The sequence below is a fragment of the Ranitomeya imitator genome, chromosome 7, assembly GCF_032444005.1.
Source record: "Ranitomeya imitator isolate aRanImi1 chromosome 7, aRanImi1.pri, whole genome shotgun sequence".
NCBI classification, from domain to species: domain Eukaryota; kingdom Metazoa; phylum Chordata; class Amphibia; order Anura; family Dendrobatidae; genus Ranitomeya; species Ranitomeya imitator.
In genome coordinates this window covers 153,485,319-153,502,733 of record NC_091288.1, presented here as the reverse complement: position 1 = coordinate 153,502,733, position 17,415 = coordinate 153,485,319, and the positions used below count along the sequence as shown (strand labels likewise).

The 17,415-nt window shown below is 46.6% G+C and overlaps 1 protein-coding gene across 5 annotated transcripts in view; it reads left to right on the top strand.

Annotated features, from left to right (window-relative positions):
• The window catches only part of USP22 (ubiquitin specific peptidase 22), a 119,920-nt gene extending 102,924 nt beyond the window's left edge, over window positions 1-16,996 (top strand). For all 5 annotated transcript variants that reach the window (XM_069733920.1, XM_069733916.1, XM_069733917.1 and 2 more), the window contains 5 exons: window positions 5,508-5,634; window positions 8,647-8,738; window positions 11,405-11,467; window positions 15,172-15,321; window positions 16,145-16,996. In XM_069733920.1, coding sequence (XP_069590021.1) covers window positions 5,508-5,634; window positions 8,647-8,738; window positions 11,405-11,467; window positions 15,172-15,321; window positions 16,145-16,187 — 475 coding nt within the window. In that variant the 3' untranslated portion in view covers window positions 16,188-16,996. The remainder of the gene's footprint in view (window positions 1-5,507; window positions 5,635-8,646; window positions 8,739-11,404; window positions 11,468-15,171; window positions 15,322-16,144) is intronic.
• Window positions 16,997-17,415: the final 419 nt, after the last annotated feature.

Below are 17,415 nucleotides of genomic sequence, written 5' to 3'. Positions count from 1 at the left end.
TATTGCCCCTTCCTACCTCTGCCATTACTAGCGGATCGCAGGACTCATTGTCTGTACCTACCAACATGGGCCGTAAGAGATTTAGGCAGGAGCGTCGTTCTAGGTCTTCCTCCTGCTACCCCCTGGTCTCTTCCGGCAGACCGCTTCTTCCCGGGCCTTCTCCCCTGAGTCAGGCGAGGTGGTTTCAGATGTACTGTCAGAGGTGCTTTCCAGGGAACGGGAAAACCTGATAAAATGCTTCCAAAGAGGGAAGCGCCTCGGCATCCTATATCCTGAGCCCTTGAGCTCACTGTGAACTGGACTGCTTCTCTTGACTGTGGAGCCTCCAGTTTCCAGACTGAACACCAACACGGTCCTCCCTCTTATGAATAGAGCATCACTCAAGGACTCCAATGACAGGATCAGAAAGTCCTTCGCAAATTGTGCCCTTACTTTGCCACCACCTAGGGGTCAAAGTCCATAGCTGCATGGGCTACACAACTCCGTCATGGCATTCTTTCTGGATCCCAACCGGAGGAATTGACCGACCTCGCGGAGCAGATTTCTAATGCAGGGAATACATGGTATCTGCTTCTTTGGATGCCGCTTCATGTGCTTCTCAGGCGTCCAGCAATTTAGTGGACATCCAACAGACTATTTGGCATAAGGTGTGGCAGGTGGACACACCTACAGTATCTTCAAAAAAGTCCCTTACCAATTTGCCTTTCCAGGGTTCCCATCTGTTTGGCTCCAAGTTGGACCAAATTATTAAGGAGGCCACCTGAGGGATGATCTCCCTCCTTCCTGAGTCCAAACCTCGCCAGCCTCTCCAGAAGCATAAGCTTCTTCCCTTTTTCCGTTTCTCTTCATTGGATTTCTCATGCCAAGAGAAGGCCACAGGCTCGCCAGGATAGGAAAAGGGCTTCCTTTAAACCCACCCCCTCCTGGCGTCCCCATAAGCGCAGGGTAGATCTACCACATCTAGACCTGGCAGATCTTTCTGTGCATGACTCCTCTCCAGATTCCAGGGAATCACCCAGGCTGGGCGGCTGCCTCCAGTTTTTCAGAGTCGCTCGCTTCGGTGGAGGACGCATGGGTCAGGGAGGTTGTATCCTCAGGATGCAAAATAGATTTTGTTTTGCGGCCTCGAGATCTATTCTTCAATTCCCTTCCTCCAAGAGATGCTTCTCTGGATCCGGGATTCTTCGTGTCCATTGCCTCCCTTCTCAGTTTGTGTCATTGTTCCCGTCCCAGACCAAGATAGTTTCACAGGGTTTTATTCAAACCTATTTGTTTTGCCGAAGGAAGGCTCGGTCCGATCCATCCTGGATTCAGAGTTACTGAACAAAATGGTCTGTCTGCAACATTTCAGCATGGAGTCCCTTCATTCTGTAATTGCTTCCATGAAGCCGCAGGAGTTCCTGTGCTCCATAGACATCCAGGACGCCCATCTCCATGTCCCTATCTTCCCAGGGCATCAGAGATTTCTGTGTTTTATGGTACGGCAGGACCATTTTCAGTTCCTCACCCTGTTGTTCGGGCTTGCAACCGCTACCGAGGTTTTCACAAAAATCATGGCAGCAGTAATGGCCATTCTGCGGATCAGAGGTCTAGTGTTCATCCCGTACCTCAACGACCTTCTCATCAAGGCTCCGTCCTTTTACCAGGCCCAGGACAGTCTGTCCATTGTTCTTGACACCCTGACCTGATTCGGATGCATAATCAACAGGGCAGTGTCTTGCCTTGTCCCCAGCTCAGTGCCTCAGTTTTCTAGGCAAGTTTGTCCCTGTGCGGCCTCCGTCCGCTGCTCCTTTCTCTTCTGTCTTGGTGACGTCACCCAGACCACGCCCCCTCTCTCTCACCGCTCTGTACAGCGGCTTTCCTCTGGCCCACGTGTGCCGCCTAGCAGCGTTCCAGACGCACGGAGGCTGTGCACTCACCGGGGAGGACGCTCCCCATATCTACAGGTGTTGTGCCGCCTCTTGTCGTGATCTTGGATCCTGCAGCTTCAGCTACCCGGACCGCTGGAGATCCCGTCTCATTACCTCCTGGGACAGCGCCCATTTTTGTTAGGACAGCGCTATCAGCCTCTCAGCAGTTATCTTCCATTTAGACAGCGCCAGCAGCCTCTCAGCAGTCACTTTCCACTAAGTAAGTGTGCGGTCTTTTTATTGATCTATTATACATTTTTTGCAACATGCTTTATTATTATTATTGATTACTCTGCTGGTTTTGTGAGCATTTGCTCTTTTTTACTGCCTTATATAGATATTATTGCCCATTATTGACTACTGGGATAATGTCCCCATTTTATGCAGTACTGTTTCCTGCTGATGGTATAGCCTTATTATTTATTTATTGATCCTCCTTTTCTAGTTAGCGCGGTGTTTTTATTTATCTATTTCTAGGCATGCTGTTCAACCACTTGTCAGACAAGGGTTTTTCTTCCAAAGGTGAAGAGAGCAATCCTCCAGCGGGAGGTTCGCTCTCTTCTGGGCCCTCGGCCTCCATCTTTCTGCTTGGCCATGGCGGTCCTGGGAAGCATGGTGGCAGCGTCTGAAGCGATTCCTTTTGCGCAATTCCATTTAAGACCACTTCAGTAGGCTATCTTATCGCAATGGAACAAGTGTGTTCTCTCTCACGCTCTCTCTCTCTCTCACTCTCCTCCAGAGTCAAGCAATCTCTCAGTCTCTTTTGCTCTCCTCCAGAGTCAAGCAATCTCTCAGTTGGAGGCTGTCATCCCCTCTCATCTTCCAGGGTCAGTCCTTCCTTCCAGGTCACTGGCAGGTGGTGACGATGAACACAAGTCTTCTCGGCTGGGGTGTGGCCGAGTCCCTTGGCGATGGCCGAGGTATTCAAGATTCTCCTCTGGGCAGAGGCGACAGTTCTGGCGATATCTTCAGTGAATATCCCCGGCGTAGACAATTGGGCCGCCGTCTTTCTCAGCCATGAGGGTCTCGTGGTGGAAGAATGGGCTCTACATCAGGAAGTCTTCCATCAGATTTGCCTTCGATGGGGCACTCTGGATGTAAACCTCATGGCATTCTGACTGAACAAGAAGGTTCCACGGTTCGTTTCCAGGTCCCGCGACCCTCTCGCGGTGGGCACAGACACTCTGGCAGTACCCTGGTTACAGTTTGTTCTTCCCTATCAGTTTCCTCCCCTCCCCCTTATTTCCAGGCTTTTGAAGATCAATGCGGAAGGGGTGCTGGTCGTTCTGATAGCACCGGATTGGCCCAGGAGGTCTTGGTTCGCAGAGATCTTCAATCTTCTCATGGTTGCCCCCTAGAGACTCCCAGACAGACCGGATCTTCTGTCCCAAGGGCCAATCTGCCATCAATATTCTCGGGTGCTCAAGTTAACGGCTTGGCTGTTGAAACCGTGGTTTTAAGAGCCTCTGGGTTTTCAGATCAGGTGATTCAGACCATGATCCGTACTAGGAAGCAGTAGTCGTCCCGTGGATATTGTCGGACTTTGAAAACCTATTTCAGCTGGTGTGAGTCTCCTCACATCCCTCCTATGTTGTTTGCGCTCCCTTCCATTCTGGCGTTTCTCCAGGCAGGAGTTGACGCCCTTAGCTGACTAAAGGGACAGGTTTCAGAGCTTTCTATTCTTTTTCAGAAAAACTTGTCCTTCCGTTCTCAGGCCAGAACTTTTCTCCAAGGGGCAGCGCACGCTGCACCCCCGTATAGGACACCCGTGGACCCCTGGGACCTCAATCTAGTCCTGGAGGCCCTTAGGAGTTCACCTTTTGAACCACTCCAAGAGATCTCTTTGTCCTTTATCTTGGAAGGTGGTGTTTCTTGTAGCCATCACCTCCATAAAGTGCATATAGGAATTTTCGGCTCTTTCCTGTCACCCCCCCCCCCCCCCCCCTTCTTTCCTGGTTCTCCACCAGGTTAAAGTGGTTTTGCGCTTACCTTCTTTCCTTCCCAAGGTGGTGTCCGCCTTTCACCTAAATGAGGATATTGTCCTCTCTTACTTTTGCCCAGCTCTGACTCAGGAGCGTTCACTGAACAGGTTAGACCTGGTCAGGGCAGTGCAGGTCTATCTGGCTAGGACCGCTCCCTTCAGTAAGACAGACCTTTTTTTTTTTCCATTCCTGAGGGTGCACATAGAGGCCTTCTGGCTTCAAATGCTACAATTGCAGGCTGGATCCTGACGGCATTTTTGGAGGCATACCGGGTCAAGAACAGAGCGCCTCCCACTGAGATTAAGGCACACTCTACCCGGGCAGTGGGCACCTCCTGGGTGGTACACCATAGGGCATCCGCACTGCAAAGCGGCAACCTGGTCCTCCATCCACACATTTGCCAAAATTTATAGGGTCCGTAACTATGCTTCGGCAGACGCCAGCCTAGGTAGAAGGACCTTGCAGGCGGCAGTGGTGAGTTCTCCGACCCAAACAAAGTTTTCTGCTATTCCCTACCTCCCCCCTCTTTGAGACATCCCATGGTTTCCTGTGTCCGCCAATGAAGCGATAGAGAAAACAGGATTTTTGGTTACCGTAAAAATCTGTTTCTCAGAGCCTTTTTTGAGGGACACAGCACCCTAACATGTTTTACAGCTCTGACTAATGTTATATTGTTAGTCTTGAGTTGTGGTTTAGTTTTTCTTTTAGATGTTCCTTCTCCTAATGCCTTCTCACTGATTAACCTAGTGTCAGACGGTGGGGAGTACACTGCGGAGGAGGAGCTAATTTTTTGTGCATAGTGTCAGCCTCCTAGTGGCAGAAACATACACCCATGGTTTCCGGTGTCCCCCAATGAAGGCTCCTAGAAACAGATTTTATGGTCTTTTCTCAATATGTCTGAGAGCTTCATTCTGACCACATTGTGGTTCTCATAGATTTGTATTGAGAGCTTGTGACGTAGCTTCTGACTTGCAGCCAGCTTCTGTCTCAAGATGGTGCCGCAGGACTGGAGCAGCCCTGAAAAATGGTGAAGATGCCAGAGGTGAGTGTAGGACAGGCAGGGGGCTTAAAGTGCCACTCCAGCATTGGAAAAAAAATACTCCACTGGAGTGACTCTTTAAGACAGATACTCGTCTCATTACCATTATTATTTATGTATAGTGTAATGATTGCAGGTAAAGTACGGGTGCAAGCAAAATAAATGTAAGCTCACTTTTAGAAAGTGGTCCATAGAAAAGCAGTATGAGACGCCATCCAAACATCGCAACTCATCGCCCAGAATACATGCTGTAAGGGCTCCCAGTATTACACGGACAGCAGAGAGATGAGCTGCATGTCATGATTTCTAGAGATCTTCTGTCATGTTACTTATTTTTGCCTTGCACCATAGATATCTTGCTAATGATAGATAAGACAGTAGTGCAGTAAAGCATATTTGTTAATCTGAATTGTTGTTTGTCTATTTTGGATTACTTTTTCCTGAAATACATAAATTGGGATGATTGCATTACTGGGGCTTTTTTCTATGGGACCAGAGACCAGCGTACAATAGACAGTGTGTGATATATAGCTGGATGCAGTGATATCATGAAGCCACATGACTGTTCTTTTCCAGGTTTACGCGACCAGAGCATCTAGGAAGTAGTGCCAAAATCAAATGCAGTGGTTGCCATAGTTACCAAGAGTCTACGAAGCAGCTCACTATGAAAAAACTGCCTATTGTGGCTTGTTTTCATCTCAAAGTAAGCTTCAGTGCATAATGGCTATGCTGACAAATGTAGTAATCCTGCCATAATGTGAGAGATGCCCACTTTTAGCCATCTTCATTTTTTTCTTAAGTGGATAACACTTTAAAGTGGCTTTCAAAATGTTTATAGGAGAAGTATGTAAATAACATGACATTTATTCCTTTTTCATACATTTCAACAACGTAGCTATCTTATGCCAAACCACCTACTAATCAGTAGTATCCATATTATCATCTAAGGAGAGTATATTGGTTGATACATCTCCCCTTATGAAGAATAATGGTGCAAATATGTGGATCGCCCCCATGGGGCTGTGGGATACTCGGTACCGGATCCTTCAGTTCATAGGGGGATGTCACGATGGCTGACCCGGTCCGTGGCGCTGGGATGTCCGTGTAAAAGGGAAAGGTCTTTAAAGGAATAAAGTTTGTGTTCATGATGCCACCTGTGGTATTCGGTCAGGGTGATGGACGCTGCTTTAAGGGGTCCGCTGGGGTGATGTTATGGCAGCTAGATGGTATACCTTCCTACAGGTGAAGTATGTCCCCAGGGCTTCCCGATGTGTAGATGGTGGATGGTGAGATGTGCAGAGAAGAATGAGGACACAAGGTTGCAGTCTCTTTACCTTCACTGAAGACTTCAGCATCCACAGTCCTGGGCACCACATCACAGGATAGGCAGAGTCCGGCCGGTTTGAAGGCAAGTCCAGAGTCCCCTTGTCCAGGTGGAACTCAGTAGCCTTCCTTTGCACTGCAGTGTTGTAGTCCCTTACTGCTAAGCTTCTCATAAGGTCCTCACAACTGTTGTAGATGTTATGTCTCTCTCTGTCCCCCGGATAGGATAGGACAAACCCGTATGACCGGTGGCTTGAGGCGGTTTATAGGGACTATATCATGCCCCAGCCTCTAAGGGGTCCCACCGTGCCTCCTGGGTGTAGGGCAGACAGGTAATGTGAAATTAGCTGTCCTGACGGTCTCTGGAGCAAGGTATAAAGGTCATTACTCCCTCGGTGGTCCGGCTACCGGGATTCTGCGCCTCAGAAGGAGGCAGCCTGTGTAGGGCTGTTCCCCTTCTGATATCCACTCCTTTGCTACAACTTCCTCGCACACTCGCTGCAATACAGTTCTGAGGGCATGCACAGTTCTGTGTCCTTCTCCCTTGCTCTCTGACAGGATCCCACCCCTGCCAGGGACCAACTAACTGAGCGGAGCTCAGCCAGCAACTGACTAACTTTCCCTACAGACTACCTGTTTTACCTAAGTGTGGGGAGTGACCTAATAAATAGGACCATGAGCTCCCCCTGGTGGCCTGGAGTGTGAAATGTGTTGCATGTTTGTGATACCTGGATGCAGTTGTCCTTCTTTGCCTCCAAACGTAACACCACCTTCCCCTAGAGGAGAATGACATTACTGCAATGACCAGGACCCTGGGGCGCTGCATATGCACTTTATAGCAAAAGGGCTATGGGAGAGACAGTTCAATACTGATTGGATATGATCAGAACTGAACAGCATCGAGCAGCTTACAATGTATTGTAATACTTGCAAACTGCAGGAGCAGATTTTAAAAAAATAATAATAATTTAAATGAACTTCTAACATACATGAAGTGCAATTAAAAAAAAGAAAAAAAGTGTTTGTGGCCTTTCAGATTTGCTTGAAGTTTTGGTACAGAATATATCGCCCATAAATGTTGCGATTGTGTCAGAAATTATTATTATTATTTATTTATATAGCACCTTTAATTCCATGGTGCTGTACATGAGAAAGGAGTTACATACAGGGTTATAGATATCGATTACAGTAAGCAGGTTTACATTGACAGACTGGTACAGAGGGGAGAGGACCCTGTCCTTGCGGACTTACATTCTATGGGATAGATGGGAAGAGACAGAAGGTAGGGGCGAGGCGGCGGCTCTGGTGATGTCGAGGCGGTGGCTCTGGCGATGGTGAGGCGGCAGAATGGTTATTGCAGGCTGTAGGCTTTCTTGAAGAAATGGGTTTTCAGGTTCCGTCTGAAGGAGCCGAGGGTGGTGGATAGTCGGACGTGTTGAGGCATGGAATTCCAGAGGATGGGGGATATTCGGGAGAAATCTTGGAGGCGGTTGTGTGAGGAACGAATAAGTGTGGAGGAGAGTAGGAGGTCTTGGGAGGATCGGAGATTACATGAGGGAAGATATTGGATTAGTTCAGAGATATAGGGAGGGGACAGGTTGTGGATGGCTTTGTAGATCAGTGTTAAGGTACCTTCACACATAACGATATCGTTGCTTTTTGTGACGTAGCAACGATATCGTTAAGGAAATCGTTGTGTGCCAGCGACCAATGATCAGGCCCCTGCTGGGAGATCGTTGGTCGCTGAGGAAAGTCCAGGACTTTATTTCGTCGCTGGATCTCCCGCTGACATCGCTGGATCGGCTGAAGGTAAGTATGTAGTGTTTGTTTTTTTAACGTTTACGCTGGTAACCATGGTAAACATCGGGTTACTAAGCGCGGCCCTGCGCTTAGTAACCCGATGTTTAACCTGGTTACCGGGGACCTCGGGATCGTTGGTCGCTGGAGAGCTGTCTGTGTGACAGCTCTCCAGCGACCAAACAGCGACGCTGCAGCGATCGACATCGTTGTCGGTATCGCTGCAGCGTCGCTTAATGTGAAGGTACCTTTAGTAGTTTGAACTGGATTCGTTGGGGAATGGGGAGCCAGTGGAGGGATTTGCAGAGGGGAGAAGCAGGGGAGTAGCGAGGAGAGAGGTGGGTTAGCCGGGCAGCAGAGTTGAGGACAGACTGGAGTGGTGCAAGAGTTATGTCCTTACGACTTCAGGTGTTATGAGTATGCATCATAGAGAGAGCACACCGTGCTAAACAAGCGCCATCATCACACCCCAGTGACCACTTGTGATCCAGCTTTTGTACCATTTATGACAAAATCCAGGAGCATGCACATATCACTATATGTAGTATAAAAATGACACTTTTAACTTTTTTTTTTTTTTTTTTTCCTGGCACAGCGGTTTGAACATTCGGCTAAATTAAGGCGGAAGATTACAACATATGTGTCATTCCCCTTGGAGTTAGATATGACACCATTCATGGCCTCCAGGTATGTATTTGTCTTTGGGGAAAAGATATTGATATTTTCCTGTTCAGAAGAAAATCCAATATACTTTACATTAGTTTGGGCTTTTAATACAACTTTAAGGCTATATGCACACGTTCAGGATTTCTTGCAGAAAATTCCTGAGAAAAACCGGACATTTTCTGCAAGAAATCCACAAGAAAACCACATGCGTTTTTGCCGCGTTTTTTTCCGGACACTTCCCAATGCATTTTGTAGTGGGAAATCCACAAAAAAAAACGCAAAATTAATGAACATGCTGCGGTTTTTACCTCACTGCGTTTTTTTCGCGGAAAAAAAAACGCATCATGTGCACAAAACATGCATAATTCATTCTAAATGATGGGATGCTTATTTTATGCGGGTTTTTTTTGCGGTTTTATAGCGTTTTTATCGGGAAAAACCGCGAAAAAACCACAACGTGTGCACACAGCCTAATAGTAATATACACATATTTTTTATAGGTTTAACCAAGCTAAGCTTTTGGTAGTCACCAAATACTGGATGTAGACCATTGTGGTTTAAGGGGCACAAAGAAAATTAATTTTCTTAAAAGTATGGTAATTCATGTAGGGACCAAATATCTTTAAGGGGGGATCCTTCATACATCAGTAATTGTCTCATATGAGGAAAACAGTCTGAATTTCATCAAGGTTTACCAGTTTCATCAGAATGAGCCCTGGATCGTCTAGGAGCATTAAACCAGTGTTCCCCCAACTTCTTTCCTCAAGGGCCACCAAAAGATGTTTTCAGGATTTCCTTAGTATTGTCCAGGTGATAAAATTCTTGCCTGTTCAGATGATGCAATTATCACCTGGGCAATACTAAGGATATCCTGAAAACATGACCATTTGGTGTCTCTTGAAAACTGGAGTTGAGGAACATTGCATTAGACTATGGCAGTCTGAACCAGGCAAGGAATACATGTACTGTATTTTTCGGATTATAAGATCCCCTTTTTTCCCCCAAAATTTAGGGGGAAAATTTGGGTGCGTCTTATAATTCGAATATACCTTACCGGCCGCGGTGGAGCAGGGTCCCAGGGTTGCTGCTGGAGGAGGCAAGAGAGGAGCGTTGCTGCAGGCTGGGATGAGGGGGTGTATGGAGGTGTGACACTGCGAGTGTTCGGTGGTGCAGACTCTCCGACATTTTGTGAAAGCCTGGGACCCCCGCACTTCCATGGTTTACATTGCCGTGGACTCTTTGGAAAATGGCTGCTGGGGGCAGCGCATGAACATATGGAGATCTCAGGAGAGGAGATCTCAGTGCCGAGATCTCCATCTGCGTATGCGCCACTTCACTTTGGCCATTTTCCCAGAGTCCACTGCAAAGTAAACCATGGAAGTACGGGGGCTCTGGGCTTTCACAAAGTGTTGGCAGAGCCCCTGCACCACCGAACACCGACAGCCGCGTTGCACATCCAAACACCCCTTTCTCCCTGACTGTGGTCTACAGCATCGCCCCACTCCTGCCTCCGCCAGCAGCGACCCTGGGACCCCGCTTCACCGCAGCCACCATCCCCGGTAAGCAATAAGATGCATTGATTTATAAGAAGCCACCACCATTTTATTTAAAGGGGAAAAAAAAGTTTATTTTTTCCTACTTTTCTCCTCAAAATTTGGGATGCGTCTTATAATTCAGAGCATCTTATAAACCGCAAAATACGGTACTTGCTGAGAAACGGGTTCATCATTTTGCACTTGTAAGCTCAATGTTGAATTCATCTGTTTTTTGTTTGTTTTTTTGCCTAAAATGTTTCTTGCTTTTACCATGGACAGTTAGCACAGAGAGTTGTCAGGTGTTACAACGGGTATTAAAATGTATGGGGAATAAAGAGGAGAGGAACTGACAAAATCTGAGAAACTGCTCGATGCTGAAGCTTCTCTAGCAAATATGGTAATTTATTTACCCCCAGAGCGAGATTGTAAGCTACAGCTTTGTCCTTCGGTTTATTGTCCTCCATGATGCTTCTGTTTGTGTGCTGCATAAAGTGCCAAACTCCCTCTCTGTGTACGAAGTATGGAAGATGACATGACAGCTAGACTCCACTCACTAGCTCAGTGTGAACTGAAAATTTGAGAATGAGCCTGTAGAGGGGAACACAGGTGAAAAATGCAGGATCCAAGTCATATACTGGCCAGAAATATGATTATTCCTTATGTTCACACAGGGCCATTAATTCTGAAAAATGACTCTTTATTGTAATAGCAACTTATGGGAAAAATCTACGAATTCTCAAGTTTGAACATAGTTTTGTGGCTTCCAGACTTGAGTTGTAATGGGTACAGATGTAGTAAGTAGATCAGAGCAGAGAGGCTGTAGACCAGTTTCACACATTCGTGAAACACAGACCGTGTTAAGATCGCAGTACCCCGGCCAGAGAACTGAGTCTGCTGATCTGAACTGACTATCCCATAGGCATTAATGAAATATTTAGCTCTGGTCAGTAGACCTGAGTTGCAGAGATGTTGCATGTGTTCCTGATATACATTATGATATCACATTAGTTTTCGTCTTGCTCACAAGACCACTTCATTGGAGGGCCATCTTGTAATAGAAAATTTGTAATATATTTTTAAAGTATTTGGATGAAGGATATTGTTCTAGCCACATTAAGGTATTGATGCAATTGTGTCCTAATTTGTTTATAGCAAAGAGAGCAGAATGAATGGTCAGTATCAGCAGCCTCAAGACAGTTTAAACAATGACAATAAGTGAGTATTATGATTTACCAGTGCATTCTGACTTACAAGTTTTTCATCTTTTTGGCATTTTTTGCTTGAATTAAAAGAAAAAAAATTGGTGCCATATTTAAGAAAAATACCTATTGCCTACACGTGTTACTAAACATTCCATAATTATATCTCCTGCTACTCTGGCAGCAATGGTTTTGTTACCAGCTACCCCCAAGGCTGTTGAGTTGGTAAGCCAATTTTCCGACTCACTCAGACCCCTCAATTTCCCTGACTTCGGACTCAGACCCCTCAATTTCCCTGACCTCAGTCTCGGACCCCTCAATTTCCCTGACCTCAGTCTCGGACCCCTCAATTTCTCTGACCTCAGTCTCGGACCCCTCAATTTCTCTGACCTCAGACTCTGACCCCTCCATTTCCCTGACTTCGGATTCGGACGCCTCAATTTCCCTGACTTCAGACTCGGACCCCTCAATTTCCCTGACTTCAGACTCGGACCCCTCAGTTTCCCTGACTTCAGACTCGGATTCGGACCCCTCAGTTTCCCTGACTTCAGACTCGGACCCCTCAGTTTCCCTGACTTCAGACTCGGACCCCTCAGTTTCCCTGACTTCAGACTCGGACCCCTCAGTTTCCCTGACTTCAGACTCGGACCCCTCAATTTCCCTGACTTCAGACTCGGACCCCTCAGTTTCCCTGACTTCAGACTCGGACCCCTCAGTTTCCCTGACTTCAGACTCGGACCTCTCAGTTTCCCTGACTTCAGACTCAGACCCCTCAATTTCCCTGACTTCAGACTCGGACCTCTCAGTTTCCCTGACTTCAGACTCGGACCCCTCAGTTTCCCTGACTTCAGACTCGGACCCCTCAGTTTCCCTGACTTCAGACTCGGACCCCTCAGTTTCCCTGACTTCAGACTCGGACCCCTCAGTTTCCCTGACTTCAGACTCGGACCCCTCAGTTTCCCTGACTTCAGACTCGGACCCCTCAGTTTCCCTGACTTCAGACTCGGACCCCTCAGTTTCCCTGACTTCAGACTCGGACCCCTCAGTTTCCCTGACTTCAGACTCTGACCCCTCAGTTTCCCTGACTTCAGACTCGGATTCGGACCCCTCAGTTTCCCTGACTTCAGACTCGGACCCCTCAGTTTCCCTGACTTCAGACTCGGACCCCTCAATTTCCCTGACTTCAGACTCGGACCCCTCAATTTCCCTGACTTCAGACTCGGACCCCTCAGTTTCCCTGACTTCAGACTCTGATTCGGACCCCTCAGTTTCCCTGACTTCAGACTCGGACCCCTCAATTTCCCTGACTTCAGACTCGGACCCCTCAGTTTCCCTGACTTCAAACTCGGACCTCTGTTTCCCTGACTTTAGACTCGGACCCCTCAATTTCCCTGACTTCAAACTCGGACCTCTGTTTCCCTGACTTCAGACTCGGACCCCTCAATTTCCCTGACTTCAGACTCGGACCCCTCAGTTTCCCTGACTTTAGACTCGGACCCCTCAGCCCTGGTAACTACTGAGCTTGTACATAAAGTGCAGCACAGATTCATCTCAACTAAAAGCCGAGATCCTCAGATCAAGAACAGAACAGACATAGGACAATTCATAACTTTCCCAAATTATGAAACATTTACAGCACATCCTGCGCTGAACTACTGATCCCAATTTATTCTATACTAGATGGTGGCCCGATTCTAATGCATCGGGTATTCTAGAATATGCATGTCCACGTAGTATATTGCCCAGCCACGTAGTATATTGCCCAGCCACGTAGTATATTGCCCAGTGACGTAGTATATTGCCCATTCACATAGTATATTGCCAAGTGACATAGTATACAGCACATTCATGTAGTATATTGCCCAGCCACGTAGTATATTGCCCAGCCACGTAGTATATTGCCCAGCCACGTAGAATACAGCACAGAGCCACGTAGTATACAGCACAGAGCCACGTAGTATACTGCCCAGTCACGTAGTATATTGGCCAGTCACATAGTATGCACCATATCCCTGTAAAAAAGAAAAAATAGTTACATACTCACCATCCGGAGCCTCCGGATCGAAGAGGCCGGTTACCGATGCTCCTCGCGCACTCCGGTCTGAAGAGTGCATTGCGGTGTCGTGAGATGATGATGTAGCGTTCTCGCGAGACCGCACGTCATCATCTCGCGACACCGCAATGCATGGAGCGATCACCGGGGCGTCGCGAGGAGCATCGGTAACCTGCCGCTCCGATCTGGGGGCTCCGGATGGTGAGTATGTAACTATTTTTTATTTTTTTTATTATTTTTAACATTAGATATTTTTACTTTTCATGCTGCATAGGCACCATGAATAGTAAAAAGTTGGTCACACAGGGTTAATAGCAGCGTTAACCGAGTGCGTTACACCGCGGTCAACGCTGCCATTAACCCTGTGTGAGCGCTGACCGGAGAGGAGTATGCGGACGCCGGGCACTGACTGCGGGGAGTAAGGAGCTGCCATTTTCTTCCGGACGGTGCCCGTCGCTGATTGGTCGTGGCTGTTTTGCCGCGACCAATCAGCGACTTGGATTTCCTTGACAGACAGAGGCCGCGACCATTGAATATCCGTGACAGACAGAAGGACAGACAGACGGAAGTGACCCTTAGGCAATTATATAGTAGATTTTCAGTCAGTCCATTTTAGTCCAACGCCACCAAAATGGACAACAGTCTCCACAGCCCTGGTTATCCCTCTGGTTTCTTACATGCAGCAGTGGCACTTGACTGCAGTGTATTTACCGCCATGTAAATAATGACTGGCGGCCAGTACAGGACCACTGGTGCTGGAGAACAGGAAGCGTATTTGCTGTTTTAACATGTGCCGCTATTTTCTGTTTTCTTTCAATGCTGTCATAATAAGAATTTCTAAGTGTGAAAAGGACACAAGCCAATCTAGTTCAGCCGGTCGTCCTGCAATGTTCATCCACACGAAGGGTAGAAGCCCCATGAGGCAGAAACCAGTTTTTCTGATCTTGTACAGAAATCCACCTACACGAGGCAGTGTTATGGCTTTCACTTACCAATAGAAATACACAGTTATGACCCAAGAGTGTAATCAACCCCCAAAAAAAGGTATAATGCAAAGATTTAGGCACCTTTTGAAGGTTAGAGCCGCTCATGAAATACGGACCATCATACTAACATTGGAAAGTGGCCTTAATTGCTGAAATAACACTTAAGAACCACATCATTCCTTAGATCTATCTAGTTTGTTTCTACCAAAGAACATGGATTGCTCTTTTTACAAGGATACACTTCTTCATGATCTTTCACAAGGTCCTTGTGGTGTTCGGGTTTGGCACAAACGCCTGCACTGTCCCTAATGACTAGAGCCTTGTGAATCCTCCCAGCGCACATCCCAGCTAGACGTGCTCGACCTCGCTCAGTGCAAGAGAAATGGGTGAGGCTGCGCATGTCTAGTCCGATGGTGGCCGGAAGTATTCATATCCGCATACTTGTGGTCGCATGATCACCAGCACTGCAGAATCCTAACCATGAGCTGTGAGGATTCACAGATCTGCAGCCATGTAGAGTGACTTCAGACGTATTGTGCTAAACCTGGGCAATATGAGTAGTGCTGGGGACCCCCAGTGTTACATTTCACCAATGCAAATCCGAATGCGCATGTTGGGCGTTTGAAAGGGGTCTATAAAGGTTCCCTGCTGGAATGATTTATTCTTGTGTGCTTTTTACAGGTATTCCTTGTTTGCAGTAGTTAACCACCAGGGAACCTTGGAGAGCGGGCATTACACTAGCTTCATCAGGCAACACAAAGACCAGTGGTTTAAGTGTGATGATGCGATTATCACCAAGGCTAGCATTAAAGATGTTCTAGATAGCGAAGGGTGAGTCGGGTTTTGTGTTACTGCGCTCTTATATTTTATGCCATTCACAGGTGATACTCTTTGGTATGCTTCTTGATATTTGTGCTCTGTAAAGTACTGACACTATTGTCAATGATGGACACATTGTACTTGTTTGTCCTGTGATGCATTATTTATTTGATATATTTAGATTTCTTGCTTGAAATTGAGATACATGTAAGGGCGCAGTCAGATGGACTTATAAATCGCACCGAGATGAGACCGCAATGCTCGGACTAGTTGTGACTCTCTGACCAGTGACGGCGGCATAGAAATATATGGAGCAGTCACGCCAGAGTTGGGGAGACCTGCCGGCCAGTCCATGCATTGCGATTCCATCATGGTCTGATGTATATGACCGTCTGACTGCACCCTTAGGGCTCATTTACAGGAGGCCATTTGTGACGTTCTAACCGACCGCTGATCAGCTAGCTTGTGGGTCGCTCCGATGCTGGTGATGCAGACAGGTCGTTCTTCACAGGACTATGTGCTGCCAAGCACAGCGCTATATTATGCCAGTCAAAAGATCATTTCACCTGATGAACATTTTGTTCAGTCATCAGTTGCTTGACAGCCTGTTTACATTACACTATTACTTGGAATTACTTGTTCCTAGGAGTGCTCCTTCCCAATAACCCTGCAGTGTCCGTGCACTAATGCACTTTATCTGCTGTTATGCATCTATTATGGATATTATGCAATCTATTTACATTATTATTGCAACATCACGGTTTCTCAATGTCTTCATTGACTTTCACTTTATATGTGAAGGACATTGATACCTTCTCATCCTTCTTCCTTTTAGGTATTTGCTTTTTTATCACAAGCAGTTTCTGGAGTATGAGTAATTTTATCTGCGTTTGTCTGAAATGTGAATAAAAACAAAATCAAGCAAGACTTATCTGACGACACACAGACCTACCTGAAATTTTCAGACAAAGCCGACATCAGACAGGAGCAATGCCGGTGTGGCATCTGCCCATTGACTCTTGAACGGGAGGAAGAACTAAAGAGTTGCAGCACACAACGGGAGATCCAACAGGAAAGGGGCAGAGGGATTATTAAAGTCTGGTACTAAACATCTCTCATCGTGCTTCTGGGAATATGTATGGGAAGGCTGGGGCGGGGAGGGGGGAGGAAACATCTCCAGATACCATCACTAAAACATCCTCTCCATTTGGTGCTTGAGTAGCATCCGACCAAACATGGCAGTTACGATAAAGGAAAGCCGCGGCCATCTGTTGGTGCACACTGGACTGAAGGCTTACCAAGAGCAGCCAGGTCGGTATCTCCAAATCAAGGTGGAAATGGCATAAGAGTATTTTGCAAGTATCTCTATTTGTGATTTTAGTTATAAAATAAATACAGTATGAAACTACTAAGCGATCTGTCTTTCTCAGCCAGCATTCAGAGATCCTGGATTGTGGACAGATTCAGCTGTTACAGGGGACTTCTTTCCTGTATGTCTTATAATGTGGACTGCTCCTGAAAACTCAGGAATCATAATTATTTTTGTTGTTCCTTTGTTTCCCCATCATGGATGTTTTTTTGTTTTGCATTGAATTGCAATATGTCTTTCATGAAACTTTATTTCATCAATGCAGTCATCAGTAAAAGAAAAGACAGCAAATGCACTGACATGTCTTTAATGTTTAAATGGTCTGCATTCGTTCTTGTCAAAAAGTTGGGATCTTTCCTCATCTGGTCGTGGTGTCTAATCCTTATCCGTGTGTGTTATTTATATTGCAGTATAGAGCGAGACTGAAAATACTGTAAAATGGGTAATATAGGGCAAAAATATGCACTTAATATTGGATAGAAGATCAGTATTACACCCTGAGGTATAATCACAAAGGGCAATATAAAGGAGTCATGCAGAAATCCGTATCCAAGCTATGGAAATGACTGCATTCTGATGAATGGACCTAATTTTCAGTCTCTCAGCCTTCTGCAGACAATCTGCCGCTTGTAAATTCACCCTTACATGTCGCTAAAACTTTGTCCTTGTGCTAAACTTTGATTTGTCAGCTGTTGTATATTGGTAAGGCTAGTTTCACACTAGCGTTTTGAGGAGCT